General features: G+C 46.6%; 1 protein-coding gene across 6 annotated transcripts in view; it reads left to right on the top strand.

Annotated features, from left to right (window-relative positions):
• The window catches only part of PPP1R12B (protein phosphatase 1 regulatory subunit 12B), a 177694-nt gene that overhangs the window by 55960 nt on the left and 99743 nt on the right, over positions 1–21991 (top strand). For 5 of the 6 annotated variants that reach the window (XM_084611109.1, XM_084611108.1, XM_084611107.1 and 2 more), the window contains exons 6-11: positions 2893–2967; positions 5516–5595; positions 5981–6126; positions 10238–10350; positions 16127–16324; positions 20784–20866. In XM_084611109.1, the coding sequence (XP_084467235.1) occupies positions 2893–2967; positions 5516–5595; positions 5981–6126; positions 10238–10350; positions 16127–16324; positions 20784–20866 (695 nt within the window). Of the gene's footprint in view, positions 1–2892; positions 2968–5515; positions 5596–5980; positions 6127–10237; positions 10351–16126; positions 16325–20783; positions 20867–21991 lie in introns of those variants that run through there. The other variant, XR_014709168.1, reaches the window with a different exon arrangement.

Raw genomic sequence — 21991 nt, 5'->3', positions numbered from 1 at the left:
TGGGACCACATGCTGCCAAGCTTTCTTATGCAATGATTCCAGACAACGTGCTACTGGTAAAGTGTCCTACCATGGAGGACGCAATAAGGCTGCCCTCCCCAGAAACCTTTTGCAAAGGCTTTGGGAGTACCTCCAGGGCAGCTTCATTGAGATGTCCCTGGAGGATTTCCACCCCATCCCCAGACACGTTAACAGAATTCTCCAATAGCTGTACTGGCCACGAATGCATCCCAAGTCTTCAGGGCAAATTAATCATTAAACATGCTTGCTTTTAAACTGTGTATTATATTTACAAAGGTACACTCACCAGAGCTGCCTTCTCTGCCTTCAAGTTCTGGGAGCCCAGGTTGGGAGGGTATTAGCTCCAGGGTGATAAACAGTTCCTGGCTGTCGGGGAGAATGGTTTCTCCACTTGCCTGGTTTGTGCTATCTTCAACCTCCCCCTCCTCATCATCTTCCTTGTCCCCAAAATCCTCATCCCTGTTGCGTGAGACTCCCCCCTTGCAGGAGTCCACGTACAGGGGTGGGGCAGTGGTAGGGGAACCCCCTAGAATTGTATGCAGCTCATCATAGAAGCAGCATGTCTGGGGCTCTGACCCCGAGTGGGCGTTTCCCTCTTTTGTTTTTTGGTAGGCTTGCCTAAGCTCCTTAAGTTTCACACTGCACTGCTGCAGGTCCCTGTGATAGCTTCTGTCCTTCATGCCCTTGGGGATTTTTTTCAAATATTTTGGCATTTCATCTTTTGGAACAGAGTTCTGATAGCACGGATTCGTCTCCCTGTACAGCGATCAGATCCAGTACCTTCCGTTCGGTCCATGCTGGAGCTCTTTTGCGATTTTGGGATGCCATGGTCACCTCTGCTGATGAGCTCACCACACTGGCCAAACAGGAAATGAAATTCAAAAGTTCGTGGGGCTTTTCCTGTCTACCTGGCCAGTGCATCCGAGTTCAGAGTGCTGTCCGGAGTGGTCACAATGGAGCACTGTGGGATAGCTCCTGGAGGCCAATACTGTCGAATTGTGTCCACACTAACCCAAATCTGACCTGGTGATGTCAGTTTCAGCGCTAATCCCCTCATCGGGGTGGAGAACAGAAATCGATGTTAAGAGTCCATTAAGTCGACAAAAATGGCTTCGTTGTGTGCATGGGTGCAGGGTTAAATTGATCTAACACTGCTAAATTCGACCTAAACTTGTAGTGTAGACTCAGCTGAGTCTTGAGGCTCAGGAATGTAAGGGAGGGGAGTGGAGGTTGTCTTCTGTCCTGTTTTAATACTGTCTTGGCAACTTAAAAATGACCAAAAACCAGTCGTCTTTGCATGGGAAATAAGCCAGGTGCAAAAAACCTGGTGGTGGTAAAACTAGAGCTTTTAATGGGAAAGCTTTAATTGTGGACATGTAGCTGAGACTGAAAGTCTGTAACTTTTTGGAGATAACCGATTGGATGCTGAAGGTTTTAAATCCTTTCCATTCACTCTGAACATCTTGGTCATATAGGCTGGGGGAACCTGCAGAGTTCTCTAGTTGTGAGGGTGGGAAGCAGAGACACAGTGTAACTATTCTTTTTGCTGATTCCAGTATTGACTTCAGGGCCACATATTGTTAATGTTTAAAAATGTACTTGTCCCCCATGAAACTCCCATCCTGTTCTGCTTTCCTGTTTCTGAACTCTGATGTGTATGAAACTGTTTTTACCTGTCTAAACTGCTTCCTGCCTGAATTGATTCAGTGTTGTGATATCATGGCCACTTCTTTGGCAGTGGATTGAGACGATACCGGCTAGAACAACATCCAGGAATGAATCCAGGCAGGAGGCTTAGGTGGCTGAGGGAACAAATTATTTTTTAAAGTGTCTGGCTGAGTGTGGCATTTTCCTCCTTGTATAAATGAGGAATAGAGTAACGTCTGCTTGTAGTGGAAATTGGTTTGAAAAACTACACTTGTGATTCATTCTGTTTATTTTTGTTTGTATGATCATTCATCTGAGGCCTGGTCTGGCAAAGAGAACCACATGGACAGACCCCTGCCACCAGGGTTCTCTTTGCTGGATTGGGACCTAATTTGCAAAATTCTGTAATCATCAATGGTTGTCTCAGTACCTGCTGCAAATTAGGGAGGTTCTACTGTCTTACTGCTCTGCAAACAATCCCTTTGAAAGTTAAGTGGGTCATAATATCTTTAGTGACCTGGCTCTGGGTTGTAAATTCCCTGGCCAGGAGCTGTGGCCTGTCAGTCTTCATTTATTCAACAGCCATCAGGCTTCATTATTAACGTGATTAATAAGGTGGCTGAGTATTTTAATTAAAATGACAGTGTTGCAGGTCTCGTGCATTACATCCCAAAGTGGCCTTCTTAGTTATTTTATATTTATGCATGACAGTTCAGGACAGAGACCCCTCAACTTTGTCCTGTTTATGGCTGCATTGGCAGATTGCCAGGAGCGTAGAAGGGTGCACTAATGAATAGGGCAGGTTGAGGTCACCTTCATCCTTAATGTAGATGTGTACTTTTTGGAGAGCACGTGACCTAAATGCAATAGCCCTTGCTGCTGAGTTGGAGCATGGGATCTTATCCTCTGAGCTGCACTTGTAATAAAGGTGAGTCTGTCCATGGGTTGCATTATAAAACTGCAGCCTTTGCTTTTGGCCATTCCTAGTCTGGGAATTAAGTGACTATGGCAGAAAAACAGGAGGGCTGTCTTCTCTGCCATCCCATTCCATATGTCACCTGGTAGTTGGCAGTCCAAGCAGGTCTCTGAAGGTGGGGGGTCTCCTGATTTCATACTGCGGCAGGGAATTCTGTTCTTTTATCCACTGGTAAAGAACACGTCTCATGTATTAATGAAGCACCATCTTGGATGGTGCCTTTGTTTTTTAATTGCCCATGTCATCAGGGTCAGACACCATTTGATGTGGCTGATGAGGGACTGGTTGAGCACTTGGAGATGCTGCAGAAAAAACAGAATGTGGTGAGTTTTTGGCTGACCTCTTTCTTGCTTTCTAACTATCAATGTATAGAGAGATAATCTAACATATATATGATGTCTCAGTGGAGGCATGAAACTAAGTGCCATCATTTTTTAGATAATTGGGAGACATTAAACATTATGGCATACATAAAGTTCCAGAACCCGTTTGCTAGCAACTCAGCTGTAGCAAGAGGGTGAATGATTTATCAGTATCTGGAATTCTAGACATTGAGTGTAGCTGTACAGTTAATCATTAGATTTACCACTGTCCCTAAACTCTTGTTTCTGGGAGGTACTTACCTCACAACTAAGGGATGTTTATGGTTACTATAACTTCACGTAAGGGAAGGTGACTGTGTCCTGCTGTATTCTGAACTGGTATTTGTTCCTGTATTGTCTTTGAGAAGAGTAAGACTGGGTGAGGAAGAAGTAATTATAAGTTACTATGTGAACCCCAATATTGGGAGAAGTTTAGTAATTTCAAACCCACACTAAATAATATGTAATCTTGTGATGTGGTGGAAGCCTTTGGTGAAGGTAGCGAGCTGATTGCAAAAACTGTGGGTCCTGAGATCAAAGGAAAACTGATCCGCATATTGCTGCATTGGCCCGGGGTTGCATTCCTTCCTAGTCCATCTCGGACTTGCCACTTATTCATTGATGTCACCAAGATCCAAGCAAGCAAAAAAAAAAAAAATCCAGCCAAATGTAGTGTAACGTGGTGGAATTAAAGCGGTATTGCTAGAGAGAAAATGTTTGCTATAAAAACTTGGTGGTGATACCAGTACTTACAGCTTTGAGGAATAGGGCGGTGAGAGAGGTAGAATTCAAAATTCTGGCTGCAACACAGTGGCCTAGCAGTCCCCCTGTTGCATCCTCTTCTCCCCCCCCACCAAACCCCCCCCCCTGTTTTTAATGTGAACCAAGTTCTCAGCAAAGTAGGGGAATTGATAAACTAATATGTAAACAGAGTTCTTTTTAATTTGATTTAATTTTAATTAATTTGCAAACTAGACACCATTAAATTAGGCTTCAATAGCCCACCTTAATCGATTACTCTCATTAGAGTTGGTATGGCAACCCCCATTTTTTCATGTTCTCTGTATATATCTATATATCTTCCTACTGTATTTTCCACTACATGCATCTGATGAAGTGGGTTTTAGCTCATGAAAGCTTATGCTCAAATAAATTTCTTAGTCTCTAAGGTGCCACAAGTCCTCCTCGTTCTTTTTGCTGATATAGACTAACATGGCTACCACTCTGAAAAGAGTTCTTTAGGCTTTTCTCCCAGGAAGTGTGAACCAGCGTAATGCAGAAAACTGCACTCCTAATTAAAATTAAATAAATAAAAATCAAAATACACCTATAAATTCTCTTGCATATAGCATAAAAATATGCTATAATATGCATGAGCAAGCCATACACAAATTTCTTCATGAATCTTGCCATATTTCTTTCAGGCAGGACCAGGAGAAATGGTGGGATGTCTTCTGTATTCTCACCGAACCTTAGGCTAAATGAGGCACTCAGAGCTCATAGGAGAAGCTCTATATTTCAAGTCATGAATGGCTTCCCTGGGCTTATGCCTGTTAGTTTTCATGCATTCAAAGATGCGAGTATGTTTCTGCTTCTTACATGTCCAGAGAGATTCTGGGCCTCTCTATCAGCACAGGAAGAACTTGTAACTTACCTTGGGCAGTGTGGAGAAGAAGCAAAGGAGAGGAGAAGTTCTCTGCTGAACAGACCTAGCCACCCCAGTCAACCTCTCCTTATAGCATGGCCTTGAGTATTTTTTTCGCTTAAAGCATGTAATCCTTAGGTGCCACAATGTTTTCCAATCCTATAAACGCTGCACTGTGGTGTTTACAATTTTGGGATTCCAGGATACATTCACTTGAAGAAGGTGAGTGCCAGGCTGAGGGATTTTTAGTGGGATTTTCAGGCTCAGAATGATCCTCAAAATGGACGACTGGGCTAGAATTACAATCTCTTTCTGCTCTACCTAAAAACATGTTTATAGCTCCTGGGAGTTAACATGATTATTAACATGCTGCTGCTAGTTTATCCATCCCTAATGGAATCACTGGTGACGAGATTTCCTGAACCAGTTGGCCAAAACACTTCCATCACCGCAGGAACTGACACTTGATGACAACCTCCCCTCTCCCCCAGCTCAATTCTGTGCATGTTCTTGAAAGAATAGGGCAGTACATTTGGGGCAAGCATCTGACCCTTAGGGTCAAAGGGGACTCCCCTCCGTCAGCACTGTTGCTGATTTCCATGGAATTTCTCATGAAATGGCACTTGAGAGTAACAATGTACCTGGTATCTACCTTATGCTGTTCTAGCTATTCCTGGCCATGATGTGGTGCGCTTATAGATGTGTATTTGTCTGTCAAATTGAGCAACAACAGAGTACTTAACAAGGAAAAACACCTGCCACTTCTTCAAAGTGAGGTTTGGGATGACTTTAGACTGATAACAGCTGGTGCTGCTGATGCCTGTTCAGATGTGACCTTCCCATTCTTCTCCCACTTTTTGACAGCTGCGCAGTGAGAAGGAGACAAGAAACAAGCTAATTGAAGCTGACATGAATGGCAAACTGCAAAGTGGACTCTTCAAAAAGTAAGACCCGCAAAATAGCTGGTGTAGCTTTTGTTTTTTTCTACAGTCTCCTGTCTTTCCTCTTCTGGCTGAGGATTTGATGATCTCATTTAAAACCTTTTAGTATAGCTAGAGGGATTGCCCTGGAGTAACATAAGGCACTCTAGTCCACATCTCCCCGGGCTGAGTGGAGCTGTCCCTGCCAGCATGGGAGATGCAGGATTGGGAATTTCACCCATAGCAAATGTACTGGGTAGGAAATATTGGGGTGAAGAAGTGTGTAAGAGGTACTTGTATGCTTACCTGTTCTAGATGTAGTGACTTATCTGCAGGTTCGTTAAGAGTAAAGATCACAAATAGTTGCTTTTCCCCATGTTGACACACTTTTAAAAACTACTTTTCTCAGCAAAGAGAAGATTCTTTATGAAGAAGACACTCTGAAGTCCCGGGAACCAGAAGAGGAGAACAAGGAATCGAGCAGTTCCAGCTCTGAGGAAGAAGAGGAAGCCGAAGAGGATGAGGCTTCAGAATCAGATGCTGAAAAGGAGGCAGGTAATGCATAATGCAACCCTAAGATTTTAGTTAGTTAATTAAGATATGAGGCCTCAGCTAGGGAGTCCCACTCACTGTTTTTTCAAAGGCTAAAAGCATTTTAAAAATGTTTCTTCAGATAAGCTGAGCTGTTAAGTAAATCACATGGACTGATACAGCATATGGTGGATAACTGTATAGTGAGACTTCTTTTAAAAAATGGAAGACCTGACTTTATTGACCCTCTGTTTATTTTAAAACGGATGAATATTTCTTCGGTGAGAAATTAATACAACTTTGCAAGACCCTTTTGGAAGGATGAAAACTTTCATCTTGCCAAATGTTTCAAACCAGCGTTGTTGTTTCAAGCACTGAATGCAAACAGGACAGTTTCCTTTTTGTTTACTGGCTCATAGGTCAGCATAAGTGTCAGTAAAGATCTGGGGGTAGGGTTTAATTTGTTCTCCATCAGTTCTGCATCAGGACAACACAAAATGTTATGTAGGTCTTATATAAATGGTGCCTTTTCCTCCACATACGTGTGTTAAAATGCTTTGAATTTTTGGACAGCCTTCCACACCAGACTACGCTAACTTCGGGATGGGGAATGGGTAGAGCCTCGTGAAACTGTTCTTAAATTTTTTTTTTATTTTATTTTTTGGGAATTTTGTGTTTTTCTTTGTTCAGCCCTGCCTCCCCAGACCCCCCTCCTCCATCACCTTCCCCTCCGCACTCTTTGTACGGCTGCCAAATCCTCTCACTGACCCCCACCTGCTCAGTATGCATGTGACCTGTGCGGGACCCGCCATTGGCCGGGTGCACTCTGTCTGGTGGAATTGATCCTGTTAGCTCACGATTTGTGCTCGTGGGTGCTGCCATTGGCTACTGACTCTCCCCTGGCTGATTAGAAGCTTTTGATTTTTTTTGTTTTTCATTTTATACATCGCTTTTCATTTTATTTTGTTATTTCATGTTTGGGAATAACACGGGGCTCTCATTAGTTTCCAGCCTTACTTGCTTGTGTTCCCTGTTAAAGGTAAAAATTTTGGTGAATGAGAGGTTTTGAGTAACCAGTTCAATGTGTGGAGAAAATAGTACTCCTGTTGTACCTTGAATATAATGAACAGAATGAAGGGGTGTCTAAAGTTGATCTTCTAGTTAACTCATTTTAATGCTGCTCAGTAAAAGCCACTTGCTGCTGTTCTAGATAAAAGACTAAAAATGTGTTTTCAGGAAAAATAAACCCTAGGAAATGGAAAGTTGTTTCCTGTTCCATTTAAATACTCCATCACCACATGGGAGCAGGGAAAGCTTTTTCTGATCTTGGTGTATAAAGGGTTTAATCTGTTGAAAAATAATGGATTCACTAAGTACATAACGTAATATCTGGCTTTAGATGCTGCTGCTAACTGCTGGAGTTCCAAGTTCCTGGTTTCTTCATATTGTCTCTGTGGCTTCAGTTAGGAACCTAGTCAGGGTGTGTATTGTGCACATGTTGTTCAAGTGACCGTATTTAGGCCTGCGCTTCCTGATTTACCCCTATCTCTGCAAAGAGGGGCTGACCACAGATTCCTGTAACACTGTTTAGCTTTCATCCCCAGAATAAAAACAGAAAACAAGTCTCCCCCCTAGTGTTCTGTAGATGTAAGATGGTGAGGATCCTGGTTGTTCCAAACGTTGACTTTAGAAAGCTACAAAACAGCATTTCGTTGGCTGATGATGGTATTTAGTTTATCAATATATTTGCAGTTTTTTCCACCAGACAAGGAAGATGAATATTGACCAAGAGTTAGTGTGGCAATGGGTTATGACTGCACCTCACTCAGTCTGTTTCCTTAGTGTGCTAATCAATAAATCTTGACTCCAGTGAGCACTACAGAACTGCCAAACACCTATGGAAGCACAACCTGGCTTGTGTCCTGCAGCGAAAGAACTATCACTTGGGCTCTGGTTGGACACACTTGAAGATGGATGACGAGTTAAAGGGACAGAAGCATCTAGGTTGTGCTCGGCAGAACTGGCAGTTTAAAAAAAAAATTCTTTGTGTAGATTAATGACAAAGATTAAAAGTTTTTTAAAATTAAGTCTTTTGGCATGTAAATAAAGTAAATGCTGTATGGATTTTAGTCTGTGTATTTGCTCTTCTAATTAAAATAGTGTTTTAATAGGCAGCAACTTTGTCTTGTAATCTCAAGTCTTGCAAGCAAAGCAGGAGCTTAAATGAAACACTAACAAATAGGCGTGGCAGGGTGACTTTTTTTATAATAATTTTGAGGGATAATATCTATTTTCAAGCATTTTTTATTTTTATCCATTTTGAGTTTTCCCAGTTTCACAACTACGAGGTATTAGCATTTTTTTTATTTTTAAATTAAATTTTCAGTTGTGGGAAATTATGGGGGGGGATCAGACAGTTATTTAATGACAGACATTAAGATTAAAAAAATTAAAGCTTTATAGCCATTAAAACAAAGTTGTTAACATTGCATGTCAAAATGTACAAAATAAATAGCCTTAAACCAAACTAACAAATTCCGAAGCAGCATTTTTCTCAGCTTTGTTGATCTGTAAATTTTGATTATTGAGGGAAAAATTTGTTCTGTTTGTGTGTACAGTGAAATTGACGTTTACTGACATTTACCAATTTAAAAAATGTAACCCTTCCAAGCCTGCCTATAAGGAGTGGTGTAGCTGCAGGAAGTGGTGTCGCATAGTGTATCAGCTTCAGAAACAGTATGGATGAACATTATACAAGCAGACCTGTTTTTGGCAAATCTTGGTGTAAAGTAGCTTTCCCATATGTTCAACACAGATGTGTTTTAATTGCTGACTCTGGTATGAAAACCTGAGAAGGCAAAACAGCCCAGAGTTTTTGGTCTTGGCCTTATTTCTTACAACCCTTAGGGGAGCTTAGAGCCTTATCTCTGCTCAGCTCTCTGATTTGCTCAAAGTGAGTGGAGGCAGCCAAGTGAAATTGAGAAGTTCCCCAGTCCCTGAGGAGCAAACAGCAGTGCACAAAAAGTGCTGCAATACTGTATCTTTTTGTGTACTAGTGGGCTTCAAACTGCTACTGAAAGATAAAACAAGTGCAAGGCAAACTGTGTTGAGCAGGCGGCCCCAGTGCTGGCACCCCCCAACCCTGGAGCTCCGGCCGGCATGGCCCCAGCGCCCGGGGCCCCCCAGTGCTGGGCAGTTCCAGCCTGCCCCAATTCCCAGATGCAGGCTGGCTGCCCTAGCTCTCGCCCCAGCCCCAGCACGCTTCCCCAAAGAGGCTGGGGCCAAAGGGAAAGCGGCAAGCAGGAGGGGGCCTTGGGGCAGAGAGTGGGTGGGGCCTCGCAGGGCTGTTTGGGGAGGCATAGCCTTTCCTAGCCTATGATACGTACTGCTCATGTCCTTTAGGTAACAAGGTGTTTAGAACCAAATGCTGTATTCTAGGGTTAGAGGCATCTGTCTTGAATAGAAATCAAAAAGCCTTAATGGTGGAAGCTTGAGCTTGTAGAATGGAGCAACTAGGTAGCCACAGGATCTGGCTGTTTTGGTTAGTTTATTCTTGACTGTCTCCAGCCTGATCAGATAGTCCCAGCTGTACACAGATATGAAATATAAGTTATGTCATTGCATTCCCATCTTCCTCTCTCTGCAAGAGCTATGCCCCAAACCCATGGTGAATATCCAGCAGAACCATGTCATTGTATCCCTCACCTGACTGACTAAGACATGCATGCCACCACGCATATTTCGGTGTTGCAGGAATACTTTAGTTCTCAGACCCATTGGTCTGTCAAGAATGATCAGTTAAAGGAAATCTAATGAATGAAGTCTGTTATCTGGCCTCAAATGCTCTGGAAAGAAGGGGCAGATTGCCTGCTGGGGTGAAATAGATGGCTCTGTAAAATCATGCTTCAACTGTAACCACTAAGTGCAGAGGTGTCTTAGGACTGGGCAGAAATACCTTTTGTTCAGTGAGTAGACTTAGGGATGCTTCCCTTTTTTCTGAGTGTGAGGAACTGGAATGTTCTGTTATTACATAGGCTTTGGGTCAGCTTATTTGCATATCAGTGGTAAAGGGAAAGTGGTTTATAAATGCAACGTTCAAACACCTTGTTTTTCCTCCCCTTGTCTAAAATTGTAGAGAGAAAGAAAGAGTCCTTTGCCAACCATTCTGGTCATGAACCCAGGACTAGCATCACTGAACAAATACCACCACCAGAGCATAACTCCTTCACTGCATCTCCTGCCAGAAAAGTAAGTGAATTGGGGATTGCTGTAGAATCCAACTGTGCATTCCATTGTTGCTTTAAAGCAGTTGGTTGCACTGGAGAATAGATTTTCTTAAACTGGTCTTCAGAGAGGTTGCAAGACTTACAATCAGATACTATTCTCTCTCTGATTTAACAAAGAGGCACAGTTATCGACATAATAGTCTGGGACATGCACAAATGGGGCTAATTTTGTCTGGTGTGCAGTCTTTCCATTATGTCACCCTCTGAAATAAGTTGGGCCATTTAAAAAAAACAAAAGAAAAAAAACACGTTACTGCTTAACAAGTACTCCTGGTTCTCTGGCCAGGAAGGACCCCACTGCCTGTTTGGTGACAGAAGCAGTTTTGTCTACATTTGTTCCCCTAGTTCCTTTCAGCAGGAAGTACTGAAACAGAGAGTACTCCATTGAAATTGTCCTTATGGAAGCAACTGGTAAAATTCCTGTTTTTACCCTTCATGGCAATGTGACAGCAATGCAATTGGCATTGAAGCACATAGCCTGAAGATCCATCCAGTTTACATAACCTGCCCCAGACTCGATGGGACTGTTGGAGCTATGATGCTACACTAATGAGGTAGACGTGAGACTGCTTGTCATTTCTCTAGCAATGATATTCTCCCGCCCCCCCCCCCCCCCCAAGTGAAGCTCACTATAGCTACTGAGATTAGACCTAAACCTCTTCTGACTCTAAATCCACTTGGCTAGCAAGAGCCATGAGTGCGGTCCCTATGTGTATTCCATACATGCCCGAGACTGGAGAATTTGAAAGTAGTGTCTATTGGTTCGTTTGTGGGCCCGCGTGTTCTGTGCTCAGTATCAATGGTATAAGGAGAGGTGCGGACCAACCGCCCCTCCTGTTCCTTCTTACTGTTGCCCACCCTGAGTCAGAATCCTGTGTTCAGAGCCACCTTTCTGCTGTTTTCGTACCTGTAAATATAATAGTTTCTAGTGTTTTCAGTCTTTTAATTAGCATAGTTTAGTTCCCCTGTCCCCCGCTTCTGCCTTGGGGCCTCCCCTCTCCAGTTCTTTTCACTCCCCTCAGAAGAAGGACCATGCCTAGAGTCCTGGGATTTAAGAAGTGTCTCCTGGCCCTGCCCCATCTCAGTCAGCGATGACTGACTGCTAGCGCTGCCTTTAGTGTCTTGCGGAGGCTCACATCTGTCTCTGCTTTCCTCCCCAAACCTGAGAAGTGATGAGAGCTTCACCTGAGGAAGTACCTCATGGAGAAAGTCATGAGACCCAGTCGGATCCCGGCCAGGTGAGCCCTCTGGTACATAGGCCTCGGTCTGCAGGCAGTGCCCCTCTGAGCATAAGCTCCGAAGAAGAGGCCAGGGCTGTTAAGTCAGAGTAATCATTGCCACAGGCCTCTTAGGAGAGTTAGGGGCACTCTCATAGATGCTAGAACAGATCCCCTTCCACATTTGCTTCTTAAAGAAGGATCCCTCCCTGACTCTGTCCAAGTCAAGTGAGTCCTCATGTTGGTCCTAAAGACTTAGGTCTGCCTAAACCCCCTGACCATGAGGGTAAGGTGTGAAGGAAAAAAGATAATCGGTATTGGCTCTGGCTCCAGCTCAAAAGCTAAAGGATCAGCACCTGCCAGCAATGACTGGGAGCTCCAGGATACACTCCTCTTCAACTGTACTGACTTGTTTCCAGAAGGATCCTCTGAGCACCAATAACTGGGACACCTCATGTTCTGGGACGGGCTGAAACTTTTACCTCTTCGGAGGATATTTTCACCTTACCTTATCCTCTCTTTCCTCTCCTTTCTGGTGTGATCCTCCTGAGGGACATCTCAACAACAGAAGAAGAAACTCTTGAGGAGAAGGGGCTGCTCCTCTACTCCATAGAGGAGTTGAAGCATTCATCCACCAGTATGGCCAACAGACACAAAATTTACCTTCTCATTGGTTGATTTTGATGTCCAGACAGTCCATCGCTTCCAAGTAGGGACGTTATCCCCGACAGAAACTGTAGGAGATCTTGGACCTATCCTGTGCCCAATCGTGACCACCTAGGGGACTGATGGTCTCCACTGCATTGAGATTCCCCCCCCCAAAACCAGTTGACACTTCATACTGGCCCTGTTGGGATCCATGGGATCCCTATGCTAGAGACACTCCAGATCTGTGTGTGAATCCCGCCAGCCCTCTCCTCTTGGTCAACACCAACTGGCTCCATCAGAGTACGTGGAAGGAGGAAATGAAGCTGGATCAACTGGTTTTGACAGATGTCATCGTCCTTGCCTGATGCAATTTCTTCATCTTCAGCGTCCCTGCCTGAAGACCACAGGCAGTACCAAGAGCTCTTGCAGAGGGTGGCAATTGAACTCCAGATTCCACTCCAGGAGTTCCATGATATGCAGTATAAGCTCATGGACATCTTGCAGCCCACTGGCACCAGTCAGGTGGGCCTCCCAGTAAATGAGGCCATCATGGAACCAGTCTGGGTGGTATGGCATACTCCTGAATTGCTAACTACCAGGTCCTATTAGCGCAGCACCATTTTACAAATTACTCCAAATTCTTGGAGTTTGAAGACACTCTCTCAGTGGACAGGGTCTAATTCCAAGCCCTCCCTGATGAAGGCAAACTGGTAGATAAGATTTCTTTTCAATTTGCAATGGACACTGTCAATACCCCATCTAGCGCTATTGCTACGGCGATACTTGAGGCATGAATCATGGCTTCACTCTTTGGGGCTCCTCAGGGAGGAATCCCACTGAGGACTTGCCCTGTGAGTCTGAGCTCTGTAACGAAAAGGTGGATGAGTCACTGCGCTCATTAAGACTCCAGGATGACCTTACATTCCCTGGGCATTTATAGCCAGCGCCAAAGAGGAAAAATCACAAACAGGTGTATAAACCAAGACATCTCCCTCAGCTGTTCTACCACCAACACCCTTACGAACTGCTGTGCAAATGTCAAAAGGTGCAAAGCGCTAGGCAGGCAGCTCTTTCAACCACAGCTACTCAATCCTATCCACCAACTAGAGGTTACTTTTGACAGGATGCTTGAGAACGTCATCTCCAACTGCCCCCCCCAAAACCTTTGGTAGCCCCCTCACATTTTTCACCCACAACTGGAGGGCAACAATGGATAAGTGGGGATTGGATACCATCTGCTCTGGCTATGCCATCTAGTTTTTCTCTCTCTCTCTCTCTCCTTTCCCCTTGCAAACCCCTTTCCTGGCCCCTCTTCAGGGACCACCCTCATGAGGAAACCTCTGTAAGGTGGACCGTCCCCTCCTTGGACGGGCTATAGAGTAAGTGCCACCTCAGCGTGTAAGGAAAGGGTTCTACTCCTTGTATTTCAGTCTCCAAGAAAAAAGGATAAAGACCCATTTTCGACCTACATCAGCGGAATATTTTAATTTGCAAATCATAATTCTGGATGTGTACATTGGCACTGATCATTCCCTCCCTGGAGAAGGACATGTGGCTCACGGCTCTCAACATGAAAGATACTTTCTTTCATTTAGGCATTCATCTGCCCTACAGAAGGTTCCTCAGATTTCTGGTGGGACAAGTTCAGAGTACTTCTGTTTGGACTGGCAACAGGGCCTACATGAAGGTCCTCAATCTGGTGGTGGCCCAGATGAGTCAAAACAGCTATACCACTTCCCATAACTAAATGAATGGCTCCTAATGGGCAGATCCAATCAGAAGGTTCAGTCAGCCACCCTATCTTTGCTCCACCTTCAGACATCCTTGGGAATCTGTGTAAACAGAGAAAAGTCTGCTTTGAGTCCCATAAAAACCTTAGACTTTGTAGAAGCAGCCAAAGAACTGACTTCAGCAAGGCTCCAAATTCAGGCCATTAACAGCCTGATAAGTCAAGTAAGTCACCCTCAAACCACAGTCAAGGTCTGTCTTTCTCTGCTAGGCCACATGGCCTTGTGTACTTGCATAACGCCATTCTCCAGGCTTCACCTCTGTGTACAGGCTGGCTTTGGGCTGTTTACTCATCAGACAGTGACTACATGAATACCAAAGTAATAATCTTTGCCACGGTCATGGCTTTCCTGGTATGGTAGATGAACCTGGAGCAGGTGCATGTTGGAGTTAGCATTCTTTGTGCACACCTGACGGGACCATAATCTGTATTCCACTACCCACCCTTTTTCCTGTCTGCTTTGGGTCTTGACTGGATTCGCAATAGTGAAGGAACTGGAGAAGCAGTTTTTCCACACGTCCCCTTATACCTTTGGAGCTCGGGGGTGCAGGTGCAGACGTACAGACACAACTTGCAAATTGTCTGGTCTCTGGCACAAGGAACATGGGCGTACCCATGTTTGGAATACAGCTAGGGACCATATATGTCAAAGAACTTCCAGTTACAGCTGAGTAACCTTCATATCTTGCATTCCTTTTGGTGGCCCTGTGCTTAATGTCTCAGGTTCCTACACTGAAGTGCAGGTGGTTATATGCTAGGGTTTTGGGTTTTTTTAGAGACTGAGCTAATAGGTATGAGAGATTCAAGAGGTTTCATTGTTAGTCATAAATTGTTTTGTACATGCCAGTCAGCCTAATTGTTTGCCCAGAGCAAATAAGATAGCGCTGGCTATGGCATAAACTTAAATTTACTTAACCAGGCAAGTGATGAGGAAGAGAGTGAGCAACTATGAATAGTGCAGTTAACCCTTTTCCCTACTGCAAAGCATTGCAGCTACCTCAAGCCGATGAGTGCTTCCTATGCAAGTATGGAAATCAGAAATCTCAGTCGTCTGAGATCTTGATTAACGGAAGTGGGCTAACACTGCATAGGTGTATGTTTGTTTTATAGATAAACTCCTTGTGTTAGATTAACCGAAATCCCTTTAATTAACACAACTTTGTTTACAACGGTCTCCTGCCTCTCGAGCTTTTAAGTTTAGTTGCTTTTCCTGTGTCTCAAGACTGTGCGACTAGATTTCTTGCTGGGAAGAGTCAGTATAGTGGCCTCACGGTGTCTTGTAAGCTCAAGTCGAATAGCTCTACGGGTTCCATGCAGTGCATGGGTTAAGGTAATCCCGGATTGTCTAGCTTTTTTCCTTTAGAGCGAAATCCATCCAAAACCACGTTTTAAAAAAAAATTAAGGTTGCAAAGTTAAGTACACAAATCTCGAAATGCCAGAATTAAGGTCCTGTGTGCAAGCTAACTTTGTCCCACTGTAAATATGCATTGCAACAGTGTTAATTAAATGTGTGTACAACTCAGATACTGCAAAAAAAAAAAAAAAAAAAAAAAACACACATCTCTCCTATAACCTTGCACATGAGTAGATGGAGGCAGATGCTCTGCAGGAGCCTCCCTCTTCTAGTATGGATTATTTTCATGGATCTCTCTAGCATACATAGAGTAATATGCCAGTACTGCTACTGTGGATGTATAGCTAAAGTCCATACGAAAACAAATACAGAGCAGCATGTACAGAATACACAGTTGTATGGTTTCTGATATGAAGTGTTTACTTGCGCTCATGTGGGATGAACTGCATAAGTCACTTGTGCCTTTGCCATTCTTGAGTAGTACGCCCTTCTTAAACACATGCTGACAAAACCTTTGACACCTTTTTATTCCCTCTCTATATCCTCATTAACCTGAACTTGCATTTACAATTTAGAAGTGTGTGTGTCCGTCCCCAGCTATCGCTGGAGACTGCATTGAATCTCATGCTTTAAAGTGTAACCTATTTAGTATATAATTTAACTTCCCAGAGAGTTTTACTATCTGCAGTTCCCTAGTTTCCTACCCGCTGTTGTCTTCTTCCACCACAGTTCACCAGTTTGCTCAACAAATCAGAGGAGCAAAAGGATGAATCTCCCTCATCTTGGAGGCTTGGTCTACGGAAAACTGGCAGCCACAATATGCTAAGCGAAGCTGCTTCCCGGGAGGCACTGAGAGAGAGAGGTTCCTCCATCTACCGCTCTTCGTCGAGTCCCCGGATTTCTGCATTATTAGACAACAAAGAAAAGGTCTCCTTTCCCTCAAAACAGTTTGCAGTGAATCACATCTGAGGGGTGCTTATCAAGCAGCATCAATCAGCTTACCCATTTGTATAGCCATCCCACTTTTGAGTGTCATCCCACCGGGTTTCAGTTATGGCCCCTAGTTTGTAATCTCCATAATTTAATACCCCTGTCATTCTTCTTTCATCTTTTTTTCATGTTGCTTGCATTTGTGTTCAGATGCTTTAGTACATTTATACCAGGGGTCAGCAACCTATGGCACGTGCACCAAAGATGGCAAGCGAGCCAGTTTTTAATGGCACACTGTTGCCTGCTGGGGACCCCGGCAAAAAGCAGCGTGCTGTTCAAAATCCTGCCTGGCCCGGCCCGCTCTTCTTTGCCCCCCGCCCACCGCTCTCTCCTTCCCCCTCCCCCCACCTCTTCCCCCAGTGTGCTGGGTTCCTGCCCCTCCTCCTCTCCCTCCCTGCAGCTGATCAGCTGATGGCGCGCTCTCTGCTCTGGGGACCTTGGGGAAGGGGGCGGAATCAGCATATCCCCTTCAGCCCCCTGCTGTGAGCCGCTCAGGGCAGGGGGCTGGGAGCACCCCCACGACCCTAGCCCACATCCCCCAGCCTTCTGCCCTGACCCCTGCACCTCCCACACCCTCCAGCTCCGTGCCCTGACCCCTGCACCCCCCCACAATCCCAGCCCTGACTCTGGCACCACCCCCCCGCATACCCAGCCCCTGCAGCCTTCTGCCCTGACTCCTGCACCCTCCTCCCACACCCCCAACCCTGACTCCTGCACCCCCCACACATTCCCACCCCCACCATGAGCACCAAACAGGAGCTCCTGCACTCCTCCCCCCACATTCCCACCTGCACCCTTCGCACCAAACGGGAGCTGTCCAGGTAAGCGCTCCACACCCAACCCTGAGCCCCCTTCCTCATTCTAGCTCCTGGCCAGACCCTGTACCCTAACCCTCAGCCTGCTCCTTCACCCCAGTCCTGTTCTCAGCGGACTCCCACCCTCATCTCAGTGCAGAGAGAGGAAGAGAATGGCTAGAACCAGGGAGAAGGTAGGTACCTACTCTATGTGGACAGGGCCAGGACCCCAGATTGGCAGCAGGCTGAGCGGAGCCAGCAGCCGGGACCCTGGTTGGCAGGAGCCGGCAGCCGGGACCCCAGACGGGCAGCGGGCTGAGCCACTCAGCCCGCTGCCGGTCTGGGGTCGTGGCCGCTGGCCTCACTCAGCCCGCTGCCGGTCTGGGGTTCTGGCTGCCAGCCCCTTGCCAGCCGGGGTCCCGGCCACAGGCCCCGCTCAGCCTGCTGCAGGCTTAGGTGAATGGAACCCAGGCCGGCAGCGGGCTGAGCGGGCCGGTGGTGTAAGATCACCATTTTAAATGAAGCTTCTTAAACATTTTTAAAACCTTGTTTACATACGACAATAGTTTAGTGATGTGATATATATAGACTTATAGAGAGAGACCTTCTAAAAGACGTTCAAATGTATTATTGGCACACGAAACCTTAAATTTAAAGTGACTAAATGAAGACTCGGCACACCACTTCTAAAAGGTTGCTGACCCCTGATTTATACTTTCCTCCTGTTCTGAAAAGTACACCATCTTACTTTCTATGTTGGCAGTTCATGCAAAATTGCTGGAATTCAGCCAAAGCATTCCTTTTACCCATTCCTACCTAAGTTAGAACCTGCCTTGCAATCCCCCAGTAGTTTGGCATCCCACATACTTTAGTGGGGAATATCTAATCCAGCCAGTGGGTGACCTGTGTTCACAACAGATAATTGTGCTGCTCTGAATCTAAAGTCTTCCCCAGTGTGCTCTTCATCCATTCAGCTCTGCTACCCATTTACACACGATCTATCTTAATTTAGCAGCTGTCCTCAATTATTAGCCTCACATTTACTATGCTAGTTCCCAGGGAAGGCAACTCTCTTAAAAAGGACATATGGTAATTCTAGAAAACAGATCTTTTGGGCTATTTCTTGAAATGGTTCCAGGCTGACTCCTCCATGCCAATTTTTAACTTAGAGCAAAAGCCTTTAAAACTGGCAATTTTGGAAAAAATAAGAACGGACTCTCCCTTGGAAACAAGAATGGAAACACTGTGTCATGGGGCACAGACTCACACAGCAGCACTTCCTGCTGGTCGTCTTGGGGAATTAGCATCCAGCCTCCGGAGCACCTCCTTCAGGCCGGTGACTCGCTGCCCCTGGCCCCCGTGTCCCTCCCAGACCCTGGTGCCCTTGTCTTGGGTGCTGCCCCCTGGCAGTACGCCCACAGTTCTGGGTCTCCCCCTCCCAGGGGAACCCCCACCCATTATCCCCACCTCGCCTCAGTCTTCGGCTACTGCCAGTCACCAACTAGCCCCCGCTCTCTGGGGCAGACTGCAGTATAAACTACTCATCACAGGCGAGGGGGTTTGGACCTGCTGCCCCTGCAACTCCTGTACCAAATAGGCCTTCCCAGGGTTGCAGCCTGGAGCTTTCCTAAGCCCGAGCTCCCCAGCTGCCTTGGCCTTCCCCATCCCTGCTCCCAATCTAGGTACTTTCTCAGCCCTTGCAGCCAGGTCACTCTCTCTCCAAGCTAGAGAGAGTCTCTTCTGGAACTTCTGGCTCAAAGCCTTTATAGAGCCACCTGGGCCCTGATTGGGGATCCCTGGGATTCGGGGGGAGTCTTGGCCTGGGCTCCCCGAGGCTACCCCTCCAAGGTCGCCCTTCCAGGTCCGCCCGCTTGTTCTCCGTGGCCTCCCAGTCCGGGCCATCTCCCAGACTTGGGCTTCGGCCTTCCTGTGGGCCAGCTCCGCGGCTTCTAACCGTGCCCATAGGTCCTGGTCCCCCAGGCCCTCTTCCCTCAGGGTCTGGGTTCCCACAGCCACCTGTTCTACCCCGACCTGGGTCCCGGCCTCCCACTGGGCCCAGTCCGTCTGGGTTTTGTCCTCGGTGACGGCCCCCATGATGGTCTGGGTTCCCTCCATCCTGGTCGCTGCCTCTTTCGGTCTTGGCCCTTCCAGGCACACAGGCACCTCTCTTCAGTTCCCCTGAGGGGGCAGTGCCTCCTTATGTGGCCCCATTCCCAGCAGCCCCAGCAGGTTCCCTGCCTCTGAGCTGTCTTGGGCCTTTCTTGGTCGCTCTGGCCTGGGCAGGCCCACTGTCTGTGGCCCTTCTGCCCCCAGGCCCAACAGGTTGGCAGCCGCCCAGGTTTCCGCACCCGGCGGCCTGCCCACGGGACGTTTCCTTGTCCCGGTCGGGGCTGTGGTGCCCTGCCCCTATCCCCATAGGGACAGTCTCTTTTCAAATGCCCCGTTTGTCGGCAGGCATAGCAGGCCTGACGCTCTGCCACCGGCCTCCTGGCCCTGGCCCTCAGCCCCTCACGCCATGTTCTCCGGTTCCTCATGAACCCCTCCCTGAGGAGTTGTATCAGGGCCCGCTGCTCCCTAGCCAGCTGCCCCTTCCAAAATCGCTCATGGGCCTCCCAGAGTCCCTTTAGGTCTTCTGCCCCCTTCCATTGGGGCACCGGCCCTGGGGCCCAGCCTGGGATGGCACCTGGAGTCTCTGCATAATAAACCCCAGAATACCCGGGATCCATCGTCCCCTTTTTCTCCACCTTCATCCCTGGGCAATAGTCCTGCTGTCCTCACTCTGTCCCTTGTATCGGGGACGGACTGCTCATGCCTGCATTCTCCACCACTTATCATGGGGTGCAGACTCACCCGGCAGCACTCCTGCTGGTCGTTTCAGGGAATTAGTATCCAGCATCCAGCCTCTTTCAGGCTGGTGTCTTGCCGCCCCTCACCCCCGTGTCCCTCCCGGACCCCGGTGCCTTTGTCTTGGGTGCTGCCCCCTGGCAGTACGCCCACAGTTCTGGGTCTCCCCCTCCCAGGGGAACCCCCACCCACTATCTCCACCTCACCTCACTTAGGCTACTGCCAGAAACCAACTTGCCCTGCTCCCTGGGGCAGACTGCAGTATGAGCTGCTCATCACAGGCGAGGGGGTTTGGACCTGCTGCCTCTGCCTACCTGTGGTTGCCCCTGCAACCCCTGTACCGAATAGGCCTCCCCAGGCCTACAGCCTGGGGCTTTCCTAGGCCCGAGCTCCCCAGCTCCCTTGGCCTTCCCCATCCCTGCTCCTAATCTAGGTACCTTCTCAGCCCTTGCAGCCAGGTCGCTCTCTCTCCAAGCTAGAGAGAGTCTCTTCTGGAACTTCTGGCTCACAGCCTTTATAGAGCCACCTGGGCACTGATTGGGGCGTGGCCCCCTGCTGCTGCCACTTCCCCCAATCAGCCGGGGTTTTACTCCCTGCCCCAGCCCTCTGCAGGGCTTTTCCGACCCCTTCAGAGCTGGATCGGGTGCTCACCCTACTACACGCTGTAATTCAGAGGTGTTGTTGAATGCCATTGAAGATATAACTTCCATGTGGAATATACAAGATCCTGAAATATTTACTTTTGTTTTTTCCTTCAGGATAAGGACAGCAAAAACTACTTTGCCCCAGTAGCCCCTAGAAGACTAAGCAGTACGGGTGACATAGAAGAAAAGGAAAACAGGTAGGACTTTGACTGAGTTTAAAGCTCAGATTTTATTCTGGTGAAGATTCTGCTGGAATTCAGTCCTTGGAAATGCCTTTCTCCTTTTTCTGTGCTCATGCTTCATACTTTTCACTCATTACTCCCAAGTGCACAGGTGTTTGATATGGCTTGAAATCTGGCAACATTTTATGAAAAGTGAATTTAATGGGCCCTTCCCTCAGTAGGCGATAGTATCTGCTCCCTAAACTCTTAGATTATTGGCACACTTTCAGAATTTAAAATGTGAAATGCTACAAACGATGATTATACACAAATCTCTCACCTCCATGCGATACTATGCAGGTGCCTTCTTGTCCTCTAAAATTAGTCTAAATCTGAGCTCTAGCTGAGACCGCTGCTTATTGTACTGTAACTTGCTCAAACATCTCTTCCATCCCATTTGTTTTTGTCCACCAGTTGCTTCTCGATGTAGCTTAAGTTTGTGAACTCTTTGGATCAGGGACTCTGCTGTGTGTCTGTACAGTGCCTAACAGGATGGGGCCCCAGTTCTTGTTTGGTTACCCATTGCTGCTGCAATATAAAAATGGAAGCAGCATCTGTCTCATAACATGATTATTTAGGGAGATGCTGCCTCCAGTGGGTTCCTTGCAATGTGATCTAAAGGGAATAAGATTTGAGCTCGGCTTGATTTGTAGAGCCAGCACAAACTATAATTGTTGTGAAGCAGTTACACCAAATAGGCTCTGAGAAACAATTTCACAGCAATTATAGATTCTGTGCTGTTCTTGTTACATCCTGCTTGCAGTGTTCTAGCTTCAATTTCAAACTGCCACCATTATTTGGATCTTAGCTGACCATTTGTATTTGAAATTACAGGAGGGATGACTGATAAAGCTGAAAGAAAAGGAGTACTTGTGGCACCTTAGAGACTAACCAATTTATTTGAGCATGAGCTTTCGTGAGCTACAGTTCACTTCATCGGATGCATACTGATGAAGTGAGCTGTAGCTCACGAAAGCTTATGCTCAAATAAATTGGTTAGTCTCTAAGGTGCCACAAGTACTCCTTTTCTTTTTGCGAATACAGACTAACACGGCTGTTACTCTGAAACCTGATAAAGCTGAGTGTTTTTGAATGGTGCCT

This window comes from Lepidochelys olivacea (genome assembly GCF_965140295.1).
Source record: "Lepidochelys olivacea isolate rLepOli2 genome assembly, chromosome: 21".
Taxonomy (NCBI): domain Eukaryota; kingdom Metazoa; phylum Chordata; order Testudines; family Cheloniidae; genus Lepidochelys; species Lepidochelys olivacea.
Note: the sequence above shows the minus strand (reverse complement) of the source record. Positions and strands in the feature narration are given on the sequence as shown.